Below are 26,662 nucleotides of genomic sequence, written 5' to 3'. Positions count from 1 at the left end.
GTAATGCTTACTGTTTGAGGAAGCTTCTTCCATCCAGATGTACTTCGATGATATATATTTCAGCAACTTGCTTTTGTCAGTTGCCTCCCGAACTTTGAGAACGTGGTTGCGGCGATTCGAAATCTAATGTAGTGCAAGCATGCAACTCGTTTTATCTATGCCAGATTGCCCGTGTTGTCATCATTACTGGATTTTTCAGCAGTGCCGTTAATACTGTACTGTTTACACTAGGTCCATTCCGTGAGCCACCACGATCAGGAAACGTTTTAGCTGCGTGAGCTGTTCGTTGCCATGGTGATATGATGGTGGCGGCTTAACAGGTATTGTGGACTGAAATAGGTATACGTGGCGACCACGGCAGTTTACGGTACTGACAGTTACAGTTTAGCGGATTTAACGGAATAGCGGGCTTACCGGAATAGCGGGATCGAAGTGCGCCTGCGCAGGACCGTAAACGACCCGTAGCCTTTACCGTACGCACGCTATTTTTCAGATTTAGCGTTACCGTGTTTGCGTGGTTAACGTAGTGTACGTAAAACATGGCGGCGGGTTTCGACGCCCGCTTCAAACGACCGTGCGAAATGGCTTCGCTTGCCTTCAGGTAGCTTCGACGACACGGTATTACGGATAACTTGGCGTAGTTTTAGAGATCGCTTCCCATTTCGAACGTCCCTAGGCCTATCTAGAAGATCGGTGTAAACAAGTCTGCAACATGAAAATTTTCGCTTTTGTCGCTTAGTTCATATTTATTTACTTTTATTTTCACTAAAAAATGAGTAATATTGCTGCGTGCGGGGATACAGGCGAGCATTCTCGGTTTTGTTCTTTTCACTTTTTTTTAACGCATTCACCCTTCGCTAGGTGGCGCCACCGTCCCGGCTTGGGCACGTAAACCACGTAAACGCTATCCCGCTAAACTAAAACACGCTTTCCGCAACCAACGTTTGCGGCACGGTAACGCTATTCCCTTAACCCCCGCTATCACGCTAACGTTAAACTATAACTGTCTGTTGCCTTGCTTGCCGTAAATCAGCCCTGCTAAAACACCACACTACACCCGCGTTGCCATAACGGCGGGATTTGCCAGAGTGCGAACGATGTAACGAGGGAGGTCCGCAAAGCGAAAGCAAACTCGGTGGTATACAATACGGATTACGGAGTCCGTACAGAGTTTCCGCAGGTGTTGCGCAACCTTCGTTGTTAGAGAGAGAGAGAACGCGCGTTTCCATGTTTACGAAATGTAGACGAGGCCGTGCTGCAAGGCCGTTTATACAGCGAGATGGGTGTAACAATGCCACACTGCATGCTTTACCGGAGTTATGCCGCTGTACCGTTACCTCATTAATAATGATATCTGGGGTTTAACGTCCCAAAACCACGATATGATTATCAGAGACGCCGTAGTGGAGGGCTTCGGAAATTTCGACGACCTGGGGATCTTTAACGTGCGCCTAAATCTAAGTACACGGGCCTCAAACATTTTCGCCTCCATCGAAAATGCAGCCGCCGCGGGTACCGTTACCTCAGCCCATGGCGTTTAGCCCGCATGCGCGGTGGCTATTATTATTTGGCATGCGCGCAGTGGCCGTCCTGCAGCAGGGCCGAATTTATTTCCTTAAGGAATCAAACGTAATGTTTCTTTGTTATTCCAAAGCAAGTGCATAGATAACCCGAAGTCTTTCAACGCAACTGCATGGGTATCGGGGCATCGCATAAACGGATCGTACGTCAGCGCCAGCCTGCGCCCAGACTGGAAAATGCGTCTTCACTTTGTTCATTGCGTTTCGTGCTTGGTGTTTCATTTGTGGCCCTTGGGAGCGCGGGTTGTCAATAGGCAACCGAAAATACGAGGCTTGCAGGTTGTTTTTCAACATTCCGATGTGTTCATTTTCTTGAGCCCAGTGCGGTAATGTGATTTCGCTCGCTTCACTTAGGGCCTCGCCACACACGAACTCTGTAGCATTTAGCTCGCTATGAGGAAGCATATGCCGCTCGAACTTTCTTGTTCCCCGTGCCGTTTCTTTACTTTCTCTTTTTTTTTTTGCACGATAAAAAAGCCTCAAGAGACAACGCTAGTCGCTGTATGTCATTGCACAACATTGACGGACAAAGGCTCGTTCCCCGATAACGATTAAAACGAAGCCCACGTTGCGAGGTAACCGTGTTCAAGGCTGGTCACGAGTAATGCACGTGCATGGGCATACACTCGTCGCAACATCTCGAGTCATCACTCGGCCCGCTGTATAGCTTCCGCTTCGCCATCATTGGAGTGGCCTCATTTTTTTTTTCCTCCGAGGGCCACTTCAAGCACCGCTCTCGCCTGAACCCACGTTACGCTATCTTTTCGAAAGTTGTCAACGAGTACGATCATTAATTTTTGTTGTTCTTTCCTACGCGCGTTTTCTTGTGCGGCTCGATTTTCCCGATTACTTCCGTAATTTCAGACCGGAGGTATAAGCTTCTTCGGAAATCTCCATGTATCCCATTAGCCGCCTCAGCTTGCGGCGCTAAGTGGTTCATATGCAAATGAGTGCTAAATTGGGCTGGTCGGTACACGTCGCGAGTGATATTTCATGGAACAGGACAGTACAGACCGGACGAATCTCTTATGTCCGTTCGTGCATATTGTCCGGCTCCGTGCGGTGTCAAAATGGTTAGTAGCAGTTGGTGGTCCCCACCTCTGTCGACTGTATGCGTGATTGCTCTTTCGCTGATGTTGTAACGGCTCTCTTGTCCTGGTTTTCGGGCAGTTTTTCGATAGCAGCTACCCTCGGCGCATGCAGTGTTAGTTTCTCTAGTTGGCTGCTTTTTCGTTGTTCGAAACGATGAACAGCTTCTTTCGAAAGCACTTTTCTCTAGGGCGGCTGTTGTGGCGGTGCATCGGCGAGGTCGGTAGTAAACCATAGGAAACAAGGGCGTATTTGGAGCCTTGAAGACGTATTAGTGGCGGGTGCGCATATGGCTTCAAGCTCCGGTTAACGACCTTCATTTCGCGTCTCTGTCGCATTTCATCGTGTTTTATGTGCTTACGCAGTGTGTTACTACGCTGTGGAAGAAAGTCATGCGTGAAACCAATGTTTAACGATATTATAGGTCGGCTAAGTAAACCGAACTCAATCATATTTGCTCAAGTTTACATATTTTTGCTTCTGTCTAAATCACTCACGCTCGCCATTACTGAACTCGGGCTCAGTCGAACTCCGACACATTGCTCTGTCGTCTGGCCTGAGTATATATATTCCAGTGTGTTCTGGCCGCTCTGCACTTCTCGATTGAGCACACTCGACGACGACGCGGCCGCTTCTTGATAAACAGTAGTCACTGCGCTTTATTCGTGCATACTGCACGGCGAGTTCTTAATAAAATCGTAATATCTTCGATCGCTGAGGGCAGGAGTGAATGCGTACGAGCCTTCCGACTAGTGAGTGAGCTTGTCGATCAATACCTCGCGACGCAGGTCAGACAGTAATAAAGTGTGCATATCACATTCTTTACCACCGGCATCTTCTACACTCCAGCTGTGGAGAAACAGCTTCACTCTTTGGGACATCCCTTACAAAAATATATTTAGACAGTCTATAGACACTCTTAAAATGGGATTAGACAGTCTATAGACTGTCTGAATGGATTTTTGTAAGGGATGGGTCTCGAACTCGCCTCAGCTAGCCGGCCGCATGCAGTCGAGAAATTTAATGCCGCAAAGACCGGAGAGTGAAAGGTTTTGTGTGTGTGTGTGTGTGTGGGGGGGGGGGGGGGGTACAAAATGTATCTCATGTGTGGCTCAACCCTGAACGGCATTTGCATGCACGTTTCGAGAAACGCATCGGTAGCGATCTCCAGAACGACGGAATTCTGGACGCCGATTCTGAAACAATTTTGTTAAGAGTACCTTGATTTGGGCGAGTTGTTGGATCACCATTGGAGGATACTTGAAAAGCGCACACGACGAAGACGAAACTCACGAGAAGCGCCAGTCCTGTTGTACGCGTGGCGTCGTCGTCGTAAGTTTTTGTTCTACGGTTATGTTTCAAAACGTGGTGTCCGCGTAGGATGCATGCCTCCTGAAGAAAAGTGTTCCGAGACTACACAGACCAGTCACGCCTGTGTAGCTCGTGAACATATTTATAAAGAAAGTAAATAGAAGAACGTATGAAACGAAGACAGTTATCTGCGTGCCGGGCCGCGTGTTTGAGACCCCTGGCAAAGGGGGTCACGGTCTCTCTGTCCTGTGCCTTCCTTCCTCAATAAAAAGGATGACGAAACGAGAGAAGACTTCAACTGTAGCAGATAGGAAAGTGGACATGATGAAACGGAACGCTTCTTCTATTCAGTTTGCCGGCTGATGCAAGGGTGCCCGGGGGAGCGTCATATCAGCCGCGTGCCGTGTAAAAGCGCGCTGGTTACGCGAAACCGGGCCGTCCCTCCGCGATAGAAGAGCTCGGCAGAGATAGGCGAAAGGGGCCCACGCGTTGCACTAATGTTAGCAACGACCCGACCTCGTACCTTGCGGTTGATTTCCGACGCGGCTTTCGTGGTTCTAGCTACCCACTGCGTTCGCCGTTTCTCAAGCGTTACTGTATTCACAATGCCACACATCAGTGTATTGCCATCTTTTACTTGGTAGACGACGCTCGCGAGCACTCTGACCTATATAGCGCCGCTTTCTCCGCGGGATCCTTTCACGGGACACTAAGGAAAGGCACAGCGGCAATTTGAAAGTGGTAACATGCTTTTGTAAGCAATTGTTTACATAGTTTCGCGTTAATTGGCTTAATATTAGAACATGATGTTCGAACTTATGGGTGCCCCCCCCCCTTTCTGTTGTTTTCATTTTTTTGTTTATTTGTATTTTTTTCCGTCATTTTTTTTTTTTTTTGCTGTAAGCTTTGTCTTCGGGTAATCCGGCTAGCACAATGCAGTGCAGATCTCTTTGTTTTCTCTTTATCTTCTCCCTAACCAGATTGGGGGATCCCTCTATATAACTGCTAGTTTTCTTGTAGCGTGGACTATGGTTTGAACAGCTCAGCAATACGAGGTTCTCAAGGGAGAAGTGGGAAGAGACCGGCTGTAGAAAGGAACTGCCTCCTCGTATCCCCCCCCCCCCTCCCCGTCCCTCCCTTTCGAGGAAGTAAACAGTCCCCTTCCCCCCCTTTTTTTTTTGCTCGTTACATAAGTTGGCGCTGGTGCTGGCGTCCGCATTATATTGCCGTTTCTCCTGGCGTATATACGGAGGCATCTCGGCACACTCGCGTAAGAAAAAAAAACAAGAAAGAAAAGAAAAGAAAGCGACAACGTAATTCTCGCTTGGAAGTGTGTCTGTAGATGCGGGAGGAGTTCCTCATATATCCTCGTCGCGGAAGACATTACGCGTTTCGCTCACGTCGCGACCTTCGCCTTCGATCTTGCGGCGCTGGCCAGCGGCGCACGCGCCTTATGGCCATGCCGTATATAGCGCGCAGATGGCTCGATGCGCCCCCCCCCCCCCCCCCCCACCCCGCATTGTATAATCGCGTGTCGGATCTTATCTTCCGCTGCGCACGCGGTACTGCGGGGGATTTGCGGCCCGTCGAGGCGATCATGTGCTACGCGTTGCTGCGGTAAGCGGTGTGTAAACTACTACGCCGTAGCGGCGAAGGGTCGTGGCGTAGTAAGGTTCTGAAGGGCCGGGCCGAGAGAGATAGCGTCTGCCGGGCGGTTAGCGACGCGCGCGCATCCGTGTTGCTGATCTCCAAGATCGATGTCGGGAACGCTGTTCTTCGCTCCTCTTCTCGCCTCTTTCTCTCTCTCTCTCTCTCTCACTGCGTCATTTAAATCCTTTAAGCTCCAGATCTCCTTTGATCTCTGTGGTCGCCTACTCGACAACGGATCGCGAAAGGGATTACACTCCATTAGCGGACGTCTTTCTTCACTGTCAAAACGTTTGTCTCTATGGCGTGCTGTCCTCGAGTACCGAGTTCTGTAGCCTCAAATGATAAAGCTGTCCCTCGAAAGCTGTCACACTCTGTTTTTTTTAGTCTGTCCTACGGCACTTCGTCTTCATTGTTTTTTTTTTCTTTTTTTTTGTTTCAAGAAAGACTTCGGTATCTTCTCAGTTTAAACATCGATCGTTTGTAAGCCACATTTGGCACCGCGGTCGTAGTTTTGTATCTAATACATCGAGCAGTTTCTTGATTATACCCTTCGAGACGTTTATACTTATTGGCCGGAGGGTATTGAACGTGTGAATGAGATACCACCCTTTATATTTTCCGTCTCTGTGATGACGGAAGTTCGACAGATGTATTTCAGAGTTCGAGTTCATCGAAATTGTGACCTACCATACTGAAATTATACTTGTCACTGCTTTGAGCAATTTCGTCGCCGTGTCCGCGCGATTCCCGTTTAATCCAACACTAATCGGTGTCTCTGCTTAGCCAATGTACTGCACGTGACGCGGTGGCCATTCGAGCCTGTAAGGAACGCTTCAACATGCTAGTGCATGTAGACGTGGATTTTTACATGAGACTCATTATCGATGCACTCGTTATTTCCTGGTGAAACGGCGCTTCTTGCCCCACTGGGTAGGCTCGAGTGCGATATTAACGAAGGCCGGCCTGGCTTGTTTCGACCTTCTTTGGTGGCCAGGCCGGCCCACATTGGAAACTGTCTGCATACAATGACACCTGCAACTAAAGGGACATTACCTTAGCGGGAATACACGACCTTTTGCCACTATGATCCCGCTAAAGATGATGGAGGTGAATGATCGGCGGAGATTCAGTAGGTGTCAACATGCGCGCATCAATGTCGAAGGCTGTCATGCCTGCCCAATAGTAATAAACACTGTAGAACAACAACTCCTATGGAGTAGAGGGTGTAGTGTAGAGGGAGGAGAGGATAGAGGGTGCTTTTTCAGAACAGTAACTTAAGGTGCAACAGGGCGTAACAAAGGGTGTAAGAAATACGTGCGCCCTTTTACACCCCTTTGGGTGTAACGTTTGTAACTGTATAGGAACGATTTCTACGGGAGAGGGATCAAGAATCATATTTTTGCACCATGGTGCAAAAATATGACTGTGCACTTGAAGCCTTCGTCGTCCCCCGAGCCATAAGGTGTCCTACAATATTTACTAGAGGGAACTCTGGCGGTACGATTGTTCAGCCGCCGTGGGAATGATGGGTGGTGCGTGGATTTACTTAATCTTCGTGCTTGTGGCTTCGAACGCACTTGTGGCTCTCTTTATTGCCGTGTTTTGTCCTTTGTTTCGGATAAAAGAATGGCTCGTTGTGAAGCTCGTGAGCTGAGTTGGTCAGCCTAAAAGGTCGTGAAGTGAGACTGCTGAACTTCCACTGAACTTTGTCTTGCGTCGAAACGGCTGCAGGCCACACGGAGCCGAAAGAACGAAGCTTCGGCAAATCCATGTACCACGTATCATACCCAGCTGCCGGCTGAAGCGCCATGCATTGCAGCTCCCATAGACACTAGCGCCAGAGTTCCCTCTAGTGTACCAGCATGAAACGATATGCCCCGAACTCCTGTCTGGTCTTGATTTATGCGCATATTTGACGTATTGTTGCGGGCACAAATATACGTAGACCACGTCCGCGTAACACAGTCATTACTCAGCCAAGCCAGTGCGTCGTGCTGTTTTCGTCCCTGTGTCGAGATGCGAGGTGAGCATGACACGGAACAACTCGTATCGTGCATTTTGAGTTGCAGCTTGTCTTTGCATGCACAAGCTGCTGCGAAACATTGTTTGTTCGACCTCCATATCTCGTTATCAGTCGGAACTTCAGTCATCGCGTGTTTACATTTTCTCTGCTTGTTCGCCAGTTGCTGCAGCTGCTTTATTATTATTAGTTTTTTTTTTTTTTTTTCGAGCGAGCTGTCGCGGAGGTTGAAGGAAGCGCCTGTCGAGCAGGATTTCGCTCTCTTGCTCTAGAGACCGAAGGCAGGAAAAGCCCTGACATATATTTTTTTTTTCTCACATCCGTTCGCGTTAAATGCGTCGGGCCGCGTGTTTCTACGAAGCTTCCGCGCCTTGTCGCTGTCAGCGGTAAACCTTCGTGAGTGAAGCTTGAGACTGCAGGCGCATTGCGTTCGTCGCAACTTCTTTTCCTTTTTATTTCGTAGATATAGAAAGAAACGCCTCGTGAAATTCTTTATTTATTTCATTTCCTAAGGAAAAAAAAACTCTTGGAACTGACGTCACGGTCCGACGAATTCTTTTGAGAACGCTTCTCGGTAAGCGCATAGGCGCACCAGATTATCGCGAATTAAATACTGCAGCTGTGGCAGAGCCTCCATGCTCATTCCGCGAAAAGCCTTGAACGATTAGTTAGTGAACTTTTAACGGTAGGATGAACACGAATGTTAAACGTGTGAGGGAAATCAATACACAGCAGTTTATTTAACTGGAAGGTTTATACGTCGACAGTCTACATCTCCATTATTATTCCAGATGTCGGTGTGTCCTCCTATTTCCTTTTTTTTTCCCTTTTTTTTTAATATACTGCAGGCCCTTCACGGTCCATGCAGGAGTGGATACATGGATACGTGAAAATACATACATTGTCGAAAAAATCATGGTGCAAATTCGATACTGTATGAGATTCATGAATGAGTCAATGGTATTACAACACACAATGTTATTAGGTAAGGTATTGCAGAGGGAGATAGCCGACGGAAAAAGGGAATGTTTGTGAGCGTTGACACGACTTAAAGGTTGGCGGATTGTTTTAGAATGATTTAGTCGCAATGAGTGTTTAGGCCTATAGGTACCTATAGGTTAACGCAGCTGCGATGGGCTACAATTTCGTGGCTGAATTAAGGCGGTTAGGGGGAAGGAAGTCTGGTGTTTGAAAAAATATATGCATATGGGTACCGTTGTTTTTTGCATGGTGCTGCCCATATTAGACTGAGTTATAGGAAACCGGAAGTGGAGGACGGGAGCTTTATATTTTGCCACCGTGAACTTCTTGATCAGATTAAATATCTAGGGTTTAACGTGCCAACACCACGTTCATGATTGTGAGGCACGCCGTAGTGGAGGGCTTCTGAGATCCGGCAATCTGTTGTTCTTTAATGTGCACTGACATCGTACAGTACGCCATTTCGCCTCCATGGAAATGAGACCGCCGCCGCGGGAATCGAACCCGCGACTTTCGGGTCAGTAGCCGAGCAACGTAACTGCTATACCACCGCAGGACCGTAGTGGACTTAGCCACCTTCTGGAGGGGACTTAGTGGGAGTGCGGCATGAACACGGGCTTGCGTCATTGCAGTTGCCTTTCATCGGTCACTTTCCTTTCGTGGTTTTGTTTCTTGATGCATAGTAGCTGAACACCAGAGTGCCATCGCTGCGATATTATCTCCAGTCTCCGGTTGGCGCCAAGTTTCTACGCGTTTGCAATGGATATAGTGGTTACGTTACGTGACCCCGATGTGGATGGCTCACCCTCTCGACGGGGTGACCGTTATGGGTTGAACGATACGGGAACCATCGTGCACTTTAATGAATGCTCGTGCGTCGTGCTGAATAATCGGTCTAGATAATGGCTCGCGCGTCGTTTATCTCGGCATAGCACGCTGCTTATGCGTCCATGTTGTCGCGCCTTTATGTGCAGCAACCAGCTGTTGTTTCAAATCATCCTCAATAATTTTTCTTTTTTTCTAGTTCAAGCCGTGCAGACAGGCTTTGGCGACCGGAAATTGAAGCTCGAGGAATAGACCTCTCTCTATACGAGCGCATTTTCCTGATCTCGCACCTCATTATAGGTCACTTCGTAGTTCCCGCAGCAGTTTGGTTTACGTTGTATAATGAAGACGGACGAGCCGGAATCTCAGAGCGAGGACCCCGGATGTTGGCAACGGTGAGCGGAAGCGGAAGCGATCTGATTTGCTATTAGACGCGTGTACGCACTGTCATTGGAGGACGAGCGTTCTCCCATCTATACTCGTTTCTGTATCTCAGTCTCCGTCGTCCTCAAAATATACATGTACGCCCGTCGATCTCCATCGTCCTCCTCATAGTTTCATTTCTTTTTTTTTTTTTTTTCGAAACGGGTTATCGAAACGACGCATTGAGTTTCTAGCGTGTCGAGCTTTGCGAGCCCGCGTTTTAAGCGCTGGTTGGTTAAAGCCGCGTCGTTGCGTCTCGTCTTCCTCGTGTAACAATATAAGGGACGCGGAAGCGGCGGGTGTTGCGCAGGCTGAAAACAATGCCTCGGTGTGTGTCCCGCCGTTTTCGGTCCTTCCGTCAGGTGCGCGTGTACTCTCTGTCTCTCTCTCTTTGCCAGCAGTGCCGACAGTGTCTGAATAAGGCAGCAGTGCTCTCGACATCTTCCTCCTAATATAGAGCTCAGTGAATTCCCCGGGGGCTTTTCCTTCCGCATGGGCGTCAGCCCCGACAACGATCGCGCTGCTGCTTTCTTGGGCACTGTCGTCCGCAGCAGCTATAGGTTCGTGGGAAAGTGATTCCGAGAAGTTTTTTGTCGCAAAGGCGCCGCCGTCGGCTCGATGTGTCTGACGGCGAAAACAGAAAGAGGTCACGTTCTTACACTACCAACAAAATAAAGGGAGGGGAGCTAGAGAGAGAAACGTACGCTAGATTATGATTATTATTATTATTATTATTATTATTATTATTATTATTATTATTATTATTATTATTATTATTATATCATCATCATCATCATCATTATTATTATTGTTGTTGTTGTTGTTGTTGTTGTTGTTGTTGTTGTTGTTGGTATATACAAATAATTAAAAGTGGTGCAAGCGAACTTATTACAAAACAATGCGTGTGTTTTGTTTCAGTTGTTAATTACACAAAGGGACAATGAAGAAAAAAAAGCTAACATGTATGAATTATTTTGCCCTTCCACAATTAAAAAAAAAAAACACGCTGTTAGAGGGTTTGCCATAACCAGAAACATCGTAAAAGTGAAAGACTGGTGGGTGGCGCCACCGTGTACTTTCTCCTGTTTAATGTAACTTCAATGTCGTCGCAAGATTCACCAGCGAGAGAGCTACCATCGGTGTTGCATATTTCTTAGGCGTTACAGTTAGCTGTCGTGCGTTCGTGTACGTATATAGCAGCGCTTCCTAGACTTCCGCTTCCGTACTTCCGATTTTGCAAAGCATTCGCTTCCGAACTGGAGCCGCGGCTAGAAGGCCGAGACGCATTTTCTGGGAGCAGCTGCTTACGCATGCATGTAAATCCGTCCCCGCAAGCTGTGTCGTTCTTTGCTGCTGCCCGAGGCCGTCGCTTGCCGCTCGCCTTTCAGAGATCTGGAGGATGTCCGTTCTGCGAAGCTTAGTATTCGGGTGTAGCTCTTATGTCGTCGCGACTACTTTTGTCTGTAACTGTTGTTGAAAAGCTTACACATCCTTGCGTATACAGTGAATTCATGTCCGTTTCGCCCTCCTCAAAGCGATTCCGTTGTGCTCGCGTGAGCGTGCAACTTGCATCGATCTTCAAATGTGTGTCATGCGCGAGTGCTGTGTCGGTCCGCGTTCCCTGCGGTCCCGGCGATCGTCTTGTATTTAAAGAAATAATAATAAACAAATGCGTGCAGCTGGCATATATTCGGGTCACGCGTCACGATCCCGCAACTTTGTGTGTAGGGTTTGTAAGTTTGTGCGATTGGAGGTTCCGAGTTGCGTGCCCTTTCTTCGCACCCTGCCGCCCTTGCGTTGTATGCACGTACACTGCAGTCCGCACGGCACGTGTATTTCGATGACACCCTTTTACGCCGCCTAGCGGTTGGGAAGGCATAAAGGAGCGTTATGTAACACCGCGTATACATATGACTCCTGCGCTGGCCCCACGCATTCACTTGCTCGAAGAGAAGAAGATCCTCGGAGTTATTCGGTGTGGGCGCCGTCGTGAGCGCGCGTGTGTTTGTGTGTGTGTATGTATGTATGTATGTATGGTATGTATGTAGGTATGCATGTATGTTTGTATGTATACACTGGCGATCTTTTGTGAGTGGCTGACACGGATTTCACGCGTGAGCCAAACTGCCCTCTCATTTCGTTCTCTTTTTTTTTTTCTCCCCCGCAGGAGCTGTCCGAGCTGCATCACGAAAACGTGGTCGCCCTGCTCGACTGCAAGGTGGGCTGCCTCTCCGTTTCTTTTGTGTTTTAATTAACCTATCTCCGCCTCACCCTTATTCTTCTTTCAGCCAGAATTTCGAGGATTTTCTAGCCTTGCAGAGGTGCAAGTTGATAAAAGAAGTTTACGTGCGGGCGCGGACACAAGTGGTCAGAACAACGCGAACGCCGAAACACTGAAAGTTGACTACGAAAATAATGGGCACACCGACGATAAAGTGCTTTAACAACTGCGAAATGTAAGGCATACGGGTAAGGAGGAAAGTTGGGGGTGAGAAAGGATACACGCAATCACCGAGAGCGAGACAATGTATTCAAATTGTACTTTCGAGTGTATCCGGAACACGTGCGGGTGCTGCTACCCTGCAATCGAACTGCATTGCATAGAGTGGCGCACCCACGGGTCACGCGTGTTCCGGATACGTTCGGTGGCTCATTTAGCTCGCAGTTAAACGAGTGTACGTGGCAATTGCGAACAACTGTAACACGTAATGGGGCCCGTTGCTCGGTGTCACCAGAAGACGTCAGAAACGCGTGAATATAGTTCACTTGCTTAAATCCGCGCAATATACTTGCGCAGGAACGGGAAAAAGAAAGATGGCGGCGTGCTTGTTTATTGTCAGTGTATATTTTTTTTTCTTTTTGCGTTCTCGTAGCCCTATGTTGCAATATTTTTTTCAGCTTTAGTAAATTGTCGAATAGTTTCAAGTATGCCCTGCATAAATAGTAATATCTGGGGTTTTAGGTATGCCCGACATTCATCCCGCTGTTCAGCGGACGGTTGGCCCGATATATGTGATGCTGTCTGCAGGAAATGGCCGCTGCAGAGTGTAGCGGACGCTGCCACCGCTGCATAGGGAAGAGTAGGAGAGAGACGCCAGCCGGAATTTTTTTCAGAGGTGACAGTGGGCACGTGGACGAAAATCTCTCAGCCTTTGCACGAGACAAATATAAGCGACCGAGCGAACACAACTGCAGAGGCAATGCCCGAGGTGTTTTCACTCCAGCGGAGATGGAGTGGACCCACTGGACCGTGGATTTTTGCCCCGTGGATCTTTCTGTATATGAAGTGCTGTTCGTCCATCTAGATACTGTGCTGGCACTTTTGAATTACGAAATGCTTCATTTTATGACTGGCTCGAGGGAGACGCCGTGGCTGAAATTTAGGTGCGACGAAGTTGTCCGCATACACCTTGGGAGAACACGGCTAAGTGAAATAATTTCGCTTGCCCCGGCGTTTGCTTTGACAGCGTTATTATAGCTATAGCCAAAAATGAACAAATATCGAAACCGTTGCTCGGCAGACGTCTGCTTTCTGCTGTGTGCCACAACTGCGCTATACCGTGCATGCGCGGTACTAACGCAGTTGTAGAAAACAGATGTGGTGCCTTGCGACGATTTTGATTTGTGAATTTTATCGCGCCCATTTGCGCGATAGAATGCCAGTTGCGCGCAAATGATGGGTTCTCTCTCTCTCTCTTCCCGCACGAGGGTATAACATACAGCACAGTGTCGAACAGAGACTCACCCGAAGTGGTTAAAAAAAAAATGAAAGAAAGAAGAAAAGGCTACCACACTGTTAAATTAAAGAAAAAAAAAAGAAAGAAAAGAGACGGGGGTTGCGAGTAATAAGAAAGAGCTTTTTTTTTTTTTGTCCCACAACAATAATTGTCATCCGACTTGCTTGCATTTCGTTTCTTGAACACTCATCGCTTGCCATTTTCCTATCAGAAATGCTTCGTCACGCCGATAACGCGCGTGCCGTTCGTGACCTGAAAGTATCGTGCGCGCGGCGATAATGCAAGAAAAGGCACGCGACACCGGCCACGATAATGGTTGTGGGACAAAAATAAATACTCCCTTCTTACTCGCTCTCCTTTTAGTGCATTATTCCTACAGATTAACTGCACTCACGCTTTCTGAACATTATTAACCTTGGGACGTCCCTGCTTCCCCCGTTTCGTTATTTTCTTCTTGTTCTAGAGTGTTATATCTCTTTTTAGGGGCAACCCTAAATTACTCTGTTTTTACCTTATACTCCGTTCGTTTACACCCATTTTATTTTATTACAGGAAACCGCCCACCATGTCCATCTCGTCATGGAGGTAAGTCTCTGCTTTATTCAGCCTAAAGTCCCTAGATTTTCCTTTTTACTTAAGTACCGACACCTGCCTTCTTTCACGGCCCTCTCTCGCGCGCAGCTGGCGTCCGACGCCATTTTCTTCCTAACTTGGAAGATTTACAAAGCCATGTGCGTCTAAGTACATTAGCCACGCATGCTACCGCGACGCGCCTTGCTCCTCCCGTCAACCCCCCGTCATTAGTGAATGGGGGACGCGTTTCACCAGGTGCTGGAAAAGAGTTAGGAAGAGCATGGCTACCGAAAACGAGCGTTAGCCAATGAGATTCGTCGCCGGCGCTTCAATGGTTGTCCGTACTTAAGAGCAGGGAAAAATCTAGGGACTTTAATTCAGCCCATGCACGAGGGACACCTTCGCTCGGTGAACGTACGCGGTAAGCGCATTTGCGCGCTTGACATACGCAGTAGAACACACGATATCCACGTCGCGATAATTTATTGTTCGAAGTTGGCTCTTTTCGGACAAAAGCGGTGCGCCCGAAACCGGACAAGAAAATAATACATTCGTAGCATTCTCTGATACACTTGGATGATGATATGTGGGCATTGAATGTCTCGAAGGTCAGGTATGGCCAAAGGGCGCTAGGAATTTGAATCTGTGTACCTTGTTTTGTAAACCATTAGCCGTTCCCTGATTGGCTGGCCGCAGGATGGGAGTTGGGACTTCCTATCTTTACGAAAGATATTGATGGCGTCGAACGCGAAATAACCGCAGCCGTGTCCCGTTTGGAAGAATGTAGTATAGAGTTTAGGAAGAAGGTGCAACTCCGCGTGCAAGTGAATGGCCACCGCAATCATTCGCTTCAGTTATACTGCGAAGCATGATCCGTGAATTCGAACAGTTCATTTTTGTGCCACGTTCACGTTGATTATTAATTTCGAAGTTGCATGCCTTAGCGGAGCGAGAACTTACGCGTGCCTCGGAAACTTTTCTCATGTGCTGTCCACTGTAACGCCCTTCTGCTGAGGTCATATAAAGGCCGCCATATCGGAGCATTAACATAGGCCGATGAAAAGCAGGGTGTTTGTTTATTATCTCAGCGCTTGATATCTGGCAGTGACATTGTATGTGCACGAACATATCGCCCAGTATACGTGCATGGCGACGACCGCGAGGCAGCGACGGGACTTTGCAATACTGTAGAATATACTATAGTCGGTGACAAGCTAAGAATAAAAAGTAAACTGTACCGCTGTCCATTTGTATTATGCGCGTCCAACTACGGCCGATCTTTACCATGACGTAACGGTTAAGACGAACCAATGAAAAATGCAACATGGCGCCGTTCGCGACGAGAGGCGAGGTACCGCACCCTAGTACCGCTGCACCGAAACCGAGATCCGTCATTTCGAATTTCCTGCGGTGTTTGTTTCTTCCAGAAGATGCTATTTCCTACTGTTATTCGCACTTACCCAGCATCGTCCTCGCCGTTCTTCATCCGATGCAGTAGAAGCTTGCGACTGTGCCGCGTTTGAAGTGCACCGAAGTGGCAACAGCTCGGAGTGTTTTACAACGCTTTAGCGCGTTCCGTCGTTTCGGCAGCGTCAAGTGCAACACGGCGTGTGTTCCTTCCATCGCTCGGATACATCAAGCATATCGCCTGAGGGTCACCGCATCGGTGATTGTCGTCGCGTTCATTCCTGTGCAGTGAGGGGAAAGTGAAGTCGGAATGTGCGCGTCTGTCGACGATTTACCGCCCGCAAAAGCCATGGCATTAGCGTTGCCACATGTGCGCGTGTGTGTGTTGCTTGGAGCTCGCGACATGGGAATCTTGGTGATCTATTGTGATATGCGCCGTGCTGTGCACCTACATAAGCGACGTATGTGCGGACGAAGGGTGAGAGAAAGAAAGCGACCAACGTAGCCCGTTAGAGCAACACAATGCGAAAGTAAACAAACCAGGTGTGGAGAATATGCAGTGGTGTGTGATTTATAAGAAGATAATTGTGGTCATCTGATGCGTTTGTGATTATGTGACGTGCGTCTATTGGCGCAGTTGCGTCGTATCAACGGAATTTAGTTCCACCAGCCCAGAATGATTTGCTAGGTTGAAGTGCCCGCCGCGTAAGTATCGCGCTCGATGCACGAACGCCTTGCTATGAGAAACGCCGTGCGAGGTAATCGTTGTCTACGAACCGTGAAATGATGCGCTCGCTGTGACACGTCGATTGCATGGATCATGATCGTAACTGAAGTGACGCCGCTAAAACTATTATTGAGTGAAAAAAAAAAGCTTTTGTTTTTAATGGCGTTGCATCATACTTCACGATATCATATTCGGAATCCTTGGTTTTGACTAACGTGCGTTTTTTAGCATTTCGCGTGTATTGTGTGCACGTATTACGCAGTGATAATTTGTTCATATTAAACTCGTGAAACTTATAGTGCATAGACCCTTTTTTAAGCGCTTATCCCTTCTTGTGAAGCCTCACCCCCTCACTATGCTTCACGAACAAATGAGGAGGGGGGAGCCGGAGAGCAGGGGCTTGACAATGTACGAAAGGAATGTACTTACTGATTGTGTCCACCGAGATTATCTGTATAGACATCTATATGTTTTCCTTTTTTTTTCTTCGAGGATGCACGTGCTTCTTCTATGCCCGAGTGTATATTTGTGGTCTTGTGGCTACTGATTTTTTCATTTTTATATTTATTATGATTTTTTTGTCGCCCTGCCTGCACGGAGGACGATGCTATAAAAGCGCATCGAAGCCTCGTAAATTTTCCCTTGATAAAGATCGGTCTCCGACCAAAACGTTGACAAATAAACTGTCTTTTGAGGAGCGTGTATCCTTTTCCTATTTGTCTTACGGCAACCGATGACAGCCTCTTCACAATCTACGTATAGATATATATACCTTCGCACAGACACACGCATACATAGAAGGTAGGGGCCCCTCTTCTAACAAAAGTGGGCCCCCCCGCTGTAATGCCCACTGGGGCGACGCAGGTATGTAATAAATAAACAATAAATTAACTAAAAACTTGAATGTTCAAGGGCATAAGGGTAATGGCAGTGCCAGTGCAAGTTGTCGATGCGAGAAACAATCCCACGTAAAGCTTTTAGTCACTGCCAATTTAGCCGCGTACACCTCCTTGGCGTGAACGTAACGGCAACGCGCGCAATGGCCCCGACAGTTAAACGCCATGTGTGCTACACGCTTTTATTTCGTTGAAACAAGACGTCAGATGAAGCCTTGGCGTCTTCCTCAAACACGATTACAAGCACGGCGACTAGAGACGCAAATGCGGTATTTACGGCAACAGAAGAGTCGAAATTCACAAAGGTGATATCAGACCACTTCGCCATACTTCGCTTTGAGTCACAGTTGCCATAGTTACAGCAGTCAGTGAAGAAAACTGGCGGCGAGAGTTTCGCAAAAAAATTACAAACGACCTTATTAAACGTGAATAATGTCCCTGTTTCGTTCTGCGAAACGGTGAAATAACGATTCCTTTATTTTAAATTTTATGTTAAATCTGGCATTATTTCTTTTAATATCATATTACGCACTGCTCAGAAACATCGCCTTTGAGATGTACATCACTTTTTCGTATAGACTCCGAGATGAACGCGGCGGGGGCTGCGATTTAAACAACACATATATTGTTATGCTGACGCTGAACTCCGTGCCTTCACAATTTATTTTATCTAGCTTTGCTTTCTTTATTTCAATAACAGTGCAGTATTGCAAAATAAGGTTTATATGAGTGAAAATGATTGTCATTGTTTAGGAACTACTTCGTTTGCAGCGCGGAGGCATGCAAAATATGAGCAATGCGGCCTCGTGGGCGGAGCTTATATTTATTCTTAGGTTGTCACCGACTATAGTATGCTATACAAAAGAAGAAAAGCGGAGCGCTAGGCCAAACAAAATCGTCGCTCGCGGTTAGTTTCCCGCGGTGTTCAGCGTCGCGCGTTCAATGACCCATTTGGCGCCCCGTGCGAACGCAGCTGACGACTTTGGCCGTTACGTGACGCGACCCCGTATGTCTGTGCGCCCGAGGGTTCGCGGCGCGTTTCCGAAACGCGGCATCCGAGCGTGTCGCTTGCCACATGCGCGTAGATAACGCCGAGGGATGGGAACTGCGATTTCCCGAACTTTTGCTATCTCCGGCTTTTCATATACGCGTGGTTATTCTAGGGTGGTTCGCTGCAGCAGCCGTTTGTTCCGGATCATTTTTGTGACGGCAGCAGCCGCTTTCAGGTCCTGTCGCGCCTCGTCCGGAAGCCAATGAAATGGGATGCGTAAACAAAATGATAATGTCACGCGATGGAAGGTAAATCGGGCGCTGATTTTCATTGCATCCCGCCTTCTTTGTAGGGGACGTAATAACGATTGAGCGTGTGTGAATTTCAGATTACGCCTATATACCTTCAAGCTCTCTGCTTTGGTGGGTTGCTTTTCCTGCGCGTTGACGCAATTGCTTTGCTCTCTCTCTCTCTCTCTCTCTCTCTCTGCTTTTTTACCGTCTCTTTTCGCGCGAGAATGCCGAGAACATTGCCCAGTATGTCATCGCATATTCGTGCTTACCCCTCCGTAGTTCTACGGCTCGCGCGGGCGTTTATGCGCAGTACGCGTCAGCAGGTTATAATGCCGAACGTTTTGCGCCTACTTGTGCCATTTCGTGTGCTATTTGCGCTATTTCGTTCGACTTGCGCTATTTTGTGCTATTTGGTGGAGGAGATTTTATCGGGTGATGTGGAGCTTGGGCATCTCGCCGATTGGATGGCTGTGCAAAACAACAGGGTAGAGTCCTGGCAGCGTTGTGGGTCCGTCCAGAACAAGTTTTAAGATTTACACTACACGGCTCCTGTTGTGCAGAGGTCATCGAATGAAGTGGACCGCCCGTATCATTCGAAGCCGATCTGGCCGATCTATGACAAGCCGCGATAAATTTAGGTCCGTCGCTCGCGTCGGCCCCTAAATTTGGCTCTGTGGGAGCGGGCAGTTGCGGGCGGTGCGATAAGCCGCCTAATTAGGAAGCGGCAGAGGAAGAGATGAGTCTGCGATAAGCTCATTTGCTTATTATAGGTTGCTTTCCCGCAGTGGAAAGTGAATGCAACCTCTTTGTGGTTATTGCGCCTTCGCGGTGAGCGTATAGATAGCAACGCTGCCGGATTGTTCTGTTTGAGCTCGTCGTGCCGTAGAAACAAGCGCATAGGGGGGGGGGGGGGGGGGGGAGTCAGCCCGGAAGCGAGGCTTCTCCACAGTGCGCTTCATTGCGTCACCCTGTATAGTGGTTCGGACCTAATAGCAAATGTTATAATAGCGGAACGAGCCAGCTGTCGTGCCGCCAGTTTCCGTACATACTGCTTGTCGTCATTGTACGCACGGCTGCGGAAACGTGTACACGTGTATACCTGCGACGCCGTGCATCAATACCAGCTTGCAGGGCGACTCTGCTCTTGACGATCCCATTCCGCCTTCTATTCGTGTACGCATACTGCATGAAGTTCAGGGCATGAAGGTTCAGGGTAATATGCATGAAGTTCAGCGTAATAGGCACGAAGGTTCAGGGTAATAGGCATGAAGTTGAGGTGAATTAAGGTGTAGGCTCGAAACGATGAGATGGCGTCCAACACTGAATGTCGCCTGAGCCGACAAAGGGAGCTTTTATTTGTCAGGGCAGTGGACTTGTATTCATCCCCTGAAGAAGACAACTCCATTCGTTGAAACGTTGGATGCAGCGACTTTCCGTGTTTGACGATTTTTTTTATGCATACATGGTATATGCGGGCGATATGAAACATATGTAGGTACCAATATATGACGTATGAGACCGAGGCTCTACTGCGTTTTATTTGGTTACATGACTAGCTAATAGGAAAGAAGTCTTAAAGACCCTTGCGTTTTGTTTTCGGGTTTTCATGTTATTACGGGGCTCTAAAAAATCATCACGTCTCGTCGTACTGTTGTGTGCTGTATGGCAAATGAAGGCTATGGCAAATGAAGGCTATGCCAAGACTGTTGGCAGCGTTTCTTTTTTTTTTTTAATTTTGTGGATCGCTCTGTACAGAGTTGTGTATTTCGTTTTTACACTACTCTAATTATACCAAGCGAATTTCAAAGATTGATTGCACTGATAGCGACACAAAGTCGAGTTAGTTAGATTCATCGTGGAAGAAAGGCGCGGGAAAAAAAAGAAAATAAAGGAAAAAAAAACACGGACACAAGAAAGAAGAGCATATGCATGCATAATTTTCGTGTCTGCGTTCTTTTGCGCCACAGTGCGACATTTCAATCGACTGCCGGTATTTGTTTCTTCTGTTCCTGTTCTCCTCTGCACGCGCTCGCGCGTCTTTCTTCTGCACGACGAATACATTGCGCTAATAGCATTGTGCCGCGCCATTGGACAATGTAAGAAGTAATGCAAAAGCTATTCATGCGTTGTCCACGTATGTACGATCGTTTCAGTATGCGGGCGGGGTGGGGGGCGGAAAGAATGGGCCCTTTGTGTCTGGCCGATGACACGCAATGCTGGATTCCGCGGCGAATAACGCGCGAACCGCGTTAAGCACGCACTAGCGCAAGAACGAAGGAAGCTTACATTACAGTCGCGTCACGTTAAGCGAATGACGTTACGTTAGCGTCATCCGCTCGCTCGCTCGATCGCGCCAGAGCCCTGAACTGGGTTTGAACATACGCGGTTTACGTCAACATCCCCGCGCTATGAAGCTTCATATGTACTAAATTTTAATGGATTGCGGCCGCTTCTGCACCTCGGGGACTCGCCGGTGCGTGTAATCTCTCGCGGCGCCTTAGATAATCCGGGCCGTTAATCCCGCGCCTCGTCGTGTCAAGGAAGCTCTCGGTGAGCGGCCCTCTTTTTCGGCGAACTGGCCGCGTTACTCATTAACTATACGGTAACGAGGTCGCGACGACTGTCGCAGAAGCGCGTTCGCCCCTGAAATACTTTATATAGCCGAGTGGCTCGGGCACGCCAGTGTGTGTCACAATAACGCTATAGCCGCCGCATGCTCGCGTATAATAACAGTCGCGACGCCCCGCGGGCCCATACCGGCTATGCGCGTCTTAATGGAAACCCGCGACATTATACGGTAATTCAACGAGAGGAAAGTTTTTGCGCGGCCTTTTCGCGCAGCCTCGGGCGGACGCACCCGTCGCTTATTTCGAAGGCTCTCTTCGCAGAGAAAACGGGCCGAGCGCATTTTCTATGCCGCCGTGGTAGGGCGTCGGCATTAGGCGCGTGGGAAAGCTGTTTGCCGCCTTCGCCAGTGGTTGCGTCGTTATTTGTACAGCGTCGACAATTGCGCGCATCGGGCGAAGAGAGCAAAGGAAAAAAAAAGTGAAGCGAGGAAGTTTCGCTGCGTTTATATATATACACATAAAATACCTACAATATAGACGGTGTCGGTTCGTCATTGTTGCTGTCATTGCGTCGTTCGCGGCATAATTTTCGTGTTGCAGTATGTGGTTTCTGGCGTTTTCCGCAAAGGCGCCGTTGGCCGAAGTTGTTTAAGTTTTACTTGGGCAGTCAAATAAAACGTGATTATTATTCGGCAACGTAGTTAGTTAATTCACTCGTTGAAAGACTCCGCGGTGGTACAGTGGTTACGGTGCTCGGCTGCTGACCCGAAAGACGCGGGTTCGATCCCGGCCGCTGTGATCGCATTGAAATAGCAGCGAAATGCTAGAGGACACGCATGTGGCAGATGTTTCCGGAGCTCGCCATTAAGGCATGTCCCGTAATAATATCGCGGTTTTGGCGCGTACTACCCCGGAAATTATTAATTATCGAGAGCACCAGCATCGATTGAGAGCACCAAATCGATCGCGGTATGAGCTCGATACATGAAGTGGCGTACCTAGAAAGCATAGGGCACGTGTTCTAACAATCGCCAGCTCACTAACTCTGCTGTTTGAATGCAACTGTGTCGTTCCACCCCTCACTTCCTTCTTTAATCATTTTATATGTTGCGGACATAGAAAAGTTCCACCACTGCGTAGTTGTGTGCCGCAATGCGATATGTAATAAACGAGTTTTCCGAGCGAATAATTTATATTATCGCCAAAATGCAAGGCTTCATTGTCTGTCCATTTTAAGCACCGCTTAATGCACGCATAAGGGGTTGTACGGTCGTTTCGCTGGTTGTTGCTTGGCGTCGACGTCAGCACGCGAACTTCGCGTCGGTTACGGCGAAAGCGGTATTAAATTAAGCGACCGCGTGGCCGTTTGCGTCACCATATCTAAAGTTGTCATTATATTGCCTTTCGTCGTTTGGCTATCCGCTATTGTCATTTCATTTTCCTCTCTGTATTCATGTGTATATTGCGTAGAAGCAAGCACGCGCATCCCCATTTTCGCGCGCTCGCTTCTTCGAAAAAAAAAAAAATTAAAATGAGGTGGTCCGAGAGCCCTAATGAGTGCGTGTGGGAACGAGAGGATGACGATGGCGCTTGCGGGAAGAAGCAGAAAAGCGATGCTCGCACGCGAGGCGGGGATACGGTTATTTGCATGCGAGCGTCCGCGCGGCTCGGATCGTCTCCGAGGAGGAGGAAGAGAAGGGGTTTTGTGTGAGTCACTCGGGGAAGTTTCGGGCCGACGCGGCAAAACCTGTCTCTCTAGATCCTTTTTTCTCTCGTCGTCCGAGTGCACACAACACACACACACACACACACGCTCTCCGGTTGTGTTTTGCGCCGGTCGGGAGCTAGGTCACCTTGGTTCGAGCTCGCTATTTGCGTCTCTATTTACGTGACTAGACACACCGTATGTATCACTTGGGGCGCAGAGATGGAAGAGGCTTCGCATGCAATTTATAAACTCATCGCGCCTCTCTCTCTCTCTCTCTGTCATAAGGTTTTTGTCGTATTAGTAAATTACCCTCCCACAATCCCCCCAAAGCCCCCACTCTTGGAGCAGAAGGACGCTTGGTACGCCAAAATGTCACACTGAGTTGGCGAAATAAATTTTACTATGTGGCCAAAATACGAAAAAAGAAAGACTACACTGATATCTATTCTAAAAAGACAGGGCGTGCAAACACGGACACAAGAAAGAAGTCAGGACACCACAAAAGCCGTGTTTGCACGCCCTGTCAGGACGCCACAAAAGCCGTGTTTGCACATTCTGTCCTTTTAGAATGAATACTTAGCAACTAGCTCAGCTCTCTGTTATTCTAAACTGACATCCAGGTGCGGAGTTTTCGGCGCTAAATTCAGGACTTATACTTTTACCCAAATTTTGTCTTGGAGTAATCAATCTATGGCGGCTAAATTAAGGTCGGTCGAGTTACCGAAGAATAGTTTATCTATCTCTACTGATTTGTTGTTTCGTTACGTACGCAGTACCACTTTTAGGCGTGTTGCACCTGCGGGAAAAGGCACACCGTATATCAGGCGAGCCGCAGTGATGGACGAGGCTTCACGTGCTATTCAGTAAAGTAGCTCACTTGCAATGGAACCTTGCGTCGGCCGGGTTTATACACTTAGAGATGCGAAATCAGCTTGTAGTGGCCATCTATAACGGGACGATGCCACCACTTCCGAGGGGAAAATTGATGGTCATCCCGAAGAGCAGTGAAGGCGGACCGAGTTATTCTTGAGATGGGGCCGGGATCGATTTCGCAGTTGATCCCTTGATTGCATTGGGCATTGCATGGGAGCTAAATAATAATAAAAAAAAATTGGGGGACCCTTAAGCTTCGCCTTTAAGAGTTGAACGCGATAGCGAAATCCGGCCCCTAGTGCGCACTTCAACCACTAAGTGCATACTTATTAATGTGTATTGTTACACACACACACGCACACACGCGCGCGAATTTTACAGGCTTTCGATCTAAAGCAAGAGTCGCATGGCCTCCAAGATATACGCCGCGCGCCGGCCCTCTCGGATGCCATGAAAAGTCAAGACATATTTCTCACAATGCTTCACAGATGGCAGCACATTATCTAGCGTTTGCTGCGTTTGCTTGATATGTTTTCCTCTAGATGGACATAGTTGTCCATTTTTAGAGCTGTTTGAAAGTTCGTGTGTGTATTTAGCGGCGATGGCTGCACTATCCCGGCGTTTTTCGACGTAGTTTGATGGCCTCGCGAATGCGCCTACCGTATGGGCTCGTTTTCGTCGTGACACCTGCCGAACAAAATGCGTCGAGACTCCTTTCACTACATGACATTTATGTAGTGTTTTTGTCCGAAGCAGCTGCAAGCAACATCGTGGCTTTGTGGTAAGACACCTGCTTGCCACGCGAACGGTCCGGGTTCGATCCTCATTGGGACCGAAGATTTTACGTTTATTTTATTTGCTACTTTCTCGATTTTTCGCTCACGGATGATTTTTCGCTCACAACCAACGGTGCCGACGCCGACAGCGGAATTTCTGCGACACGAGCTCTCTAACGCTACCGCGTTAAAAGCCCGTATTTGTAGTGCGAACAGAATTCGCGGAGCAGGTAACGTTGCTGTAAGCTGTCTGTGGATCAGCGGAGTTAGCGGAAAGAATCGTTCTTTACCTCATTTTGTTTAGGGTCGTAGGCACGCTTCCGGTATTTAACGCTTGCGACTATCCTGCGTTTATTTCCCTCGATGAGGCCATACCTTAAACGGACACTAAAGAGAGAAAGCATTTTTATCGTATTAGTGAATCGCTGTTTCACATTTCCGAAATCACCACGCTCGCTGCTACAAGACGCTCAGCAAGCGAGAAAACGGGCAAAAAGAAAACGCGTGTGGCGACGCCACATTTAAGTTTCCGCACGAAACGCCGTGACGTCATCGATCTTGACGGCGTCTCCTATGTCCTACGTCGTTCCTAATCCGTAAAAATGAAGTACATTGACCTTACAGGGGGTCACAGACTCAACATAACAAGCTTACGGAAATTTTGTTGATCCGATGTCGCCAAAATACGACGAATACACTTTTGAAGTCCGTGACGTCACGCGCAGATATTTCGTCGCGAAATTTAAAAATGATACTTTGACCTTGGCTTTCTCCTTTATTAATAAACTTATGATGGTGAAATTAACGACATTAGAGTTTTCAGAGCACAGTTTGTCAATCTAAACCGATTCATTGTTTCACTTTAGCGTCCCTTCAATATTTAGTGCCTTTGCGTGACGAAAGGCTAGCAGCCTTGTTGACGGAAAGGGAAAGATTGTCTCACATAAGCGGATTTCCTTCTGAGTTGCTTCTTTCCTTATTTAGGTTGTTTAAGAGGAAGCAGCGACGAAGCTGTTTTCGCGCCCTCCTCTGTGTGTGAGAAAGAAAGAAGGCGGAGGTGGCGTATTTCTTATTCGTGTTCGCATCTTTGCATTTCGCGCTTTTCTGCGTTGTCGCGCGGCGCTGTGGCAGTGAACAGGTGTTTCCTTTGTTCGCTGTCCACCTCCGTCCAACGAAAACATCGCGAGTAGCATGACACATAACTCGCACGCTTAAGATCGAGTATGCGGCCTGTAAAGGGGCACTAAAGAGAAACAATGAATCGGTTTAGATGGATATATTGTGCTCTGAGAACTCTAATTTCGTTAATTTCGCCATCACAGGTTTATTAATAGAGGAGAAAATCAAGTTCAAAGTTTCATTTTTAAATTTCGCGCCGAAATCTCCCCTCGTGACGTCACTGATTTCAAAGTCTATTTATCGTATTTTGGTGCCATTGACTCAACAAAATTACCCCAAACTTGGTATGTTAAGTCTATGGCCCGGTCCCTCAGAGGACAGTGTACTTCATTTCTACCGATTAGGAACCACGTAGTCCCCTAGTAGGCGCCGTCAAAACATGTGACGTCACGGCGAATTGTGCGGCAATTTCAAGGTGGCGTCGCCACCCACATTTTTGTTTTTGCGCTTTTTCTCGCTTACTAAGCGTCTTCTCGCAGCAAGCGTGGTGTTTTTGGTATCGTGAAGAGTACTTAACTAATATGAGAAAAATCTTTTTGCTCTTTTGGTGTCCCTTTAAGGGCTTGTCCTTGAGGTACGGCCACGTGATGCAGCAAAACCACTCCACTGAAGTACCGGTATTCGCCTGTAATTTGGCGTTAGGAGAAAATCCTCCGGGCGTGAATGAACCCGGGAGTGCATATTCCTACGGTGCACAGTACTTTCGAATTTGCGGACGTGCTGATGACTGGTTTACATAACGAGAGAGAGAGAGAACTTTATTGAAGTAAGGTCGCTCAGTTGCGGTTTACTAGTAGGTGGCGCCCCTCTTTCAGGGCCTCACCGGCTACTGACCGGGCAAGCTTACACAAGAAATTTGTCATATTGAACTCATCCCAACGTTCATCTCTGTTGAAGTTCAAGCGGACGTCGACTCCCGTAATTGAACAGCGTAACCGTCCGTTTAAAGCTGTCTAGATGGCACGGTCGGCTTGCTTTTTTGACACCGAACGTAGGACTTTGTCTAGAGGCGACAGCAATTAAGCTGGGAAGGGACGATTCGGAAGATGTTTGCAA

At 47.9% G+C, this 26,662-nt stretch overlaps 1 protein-coding gene across 1 annotated transcript in view; it reads left to right on the top strand.

The window, feature by feature from the left end:
* Nucleotides 1-26,662, top strand: part of LOC119390812 (serine/threonine-protein kinase unc-51-like) — a 155,908-nt gene that overhangs the window by 44,192 nt on the left and 85,054 nt on the right. Inside the window, 2 exon segments of the mRNA XM_049415386.1 lie at nt 12,047-12,097; nt 14,169-14,201. Of these exon segments, the coding sequence (XP_049271343.1) occupies nt 12,047-12,097; nt 14,169-14,201 (84 nt within the window).

Source organism: Rhipicephalus sanguineus, chromosome 4 (genome assembly GCF_013339695.2).
Source record: "Rhipicephalus sanguineus isolate Rsan-2018 chromosome 4, BIME_Rsan_1.4, whole genome shotgun sequence".
NCBI classification, from domain to species: Eukaryota; Metazoa; Arthropoda; class Arachnida; order Ixodida; family Ixodidae; genus Rhipicephalus; species Rhipicephalus sanguineus.
The sequence above is the reverse complement of the archived record's forward strand: the minus strand, read 5'-3'. Positions and strand labels throughout refer to the sequence as shown.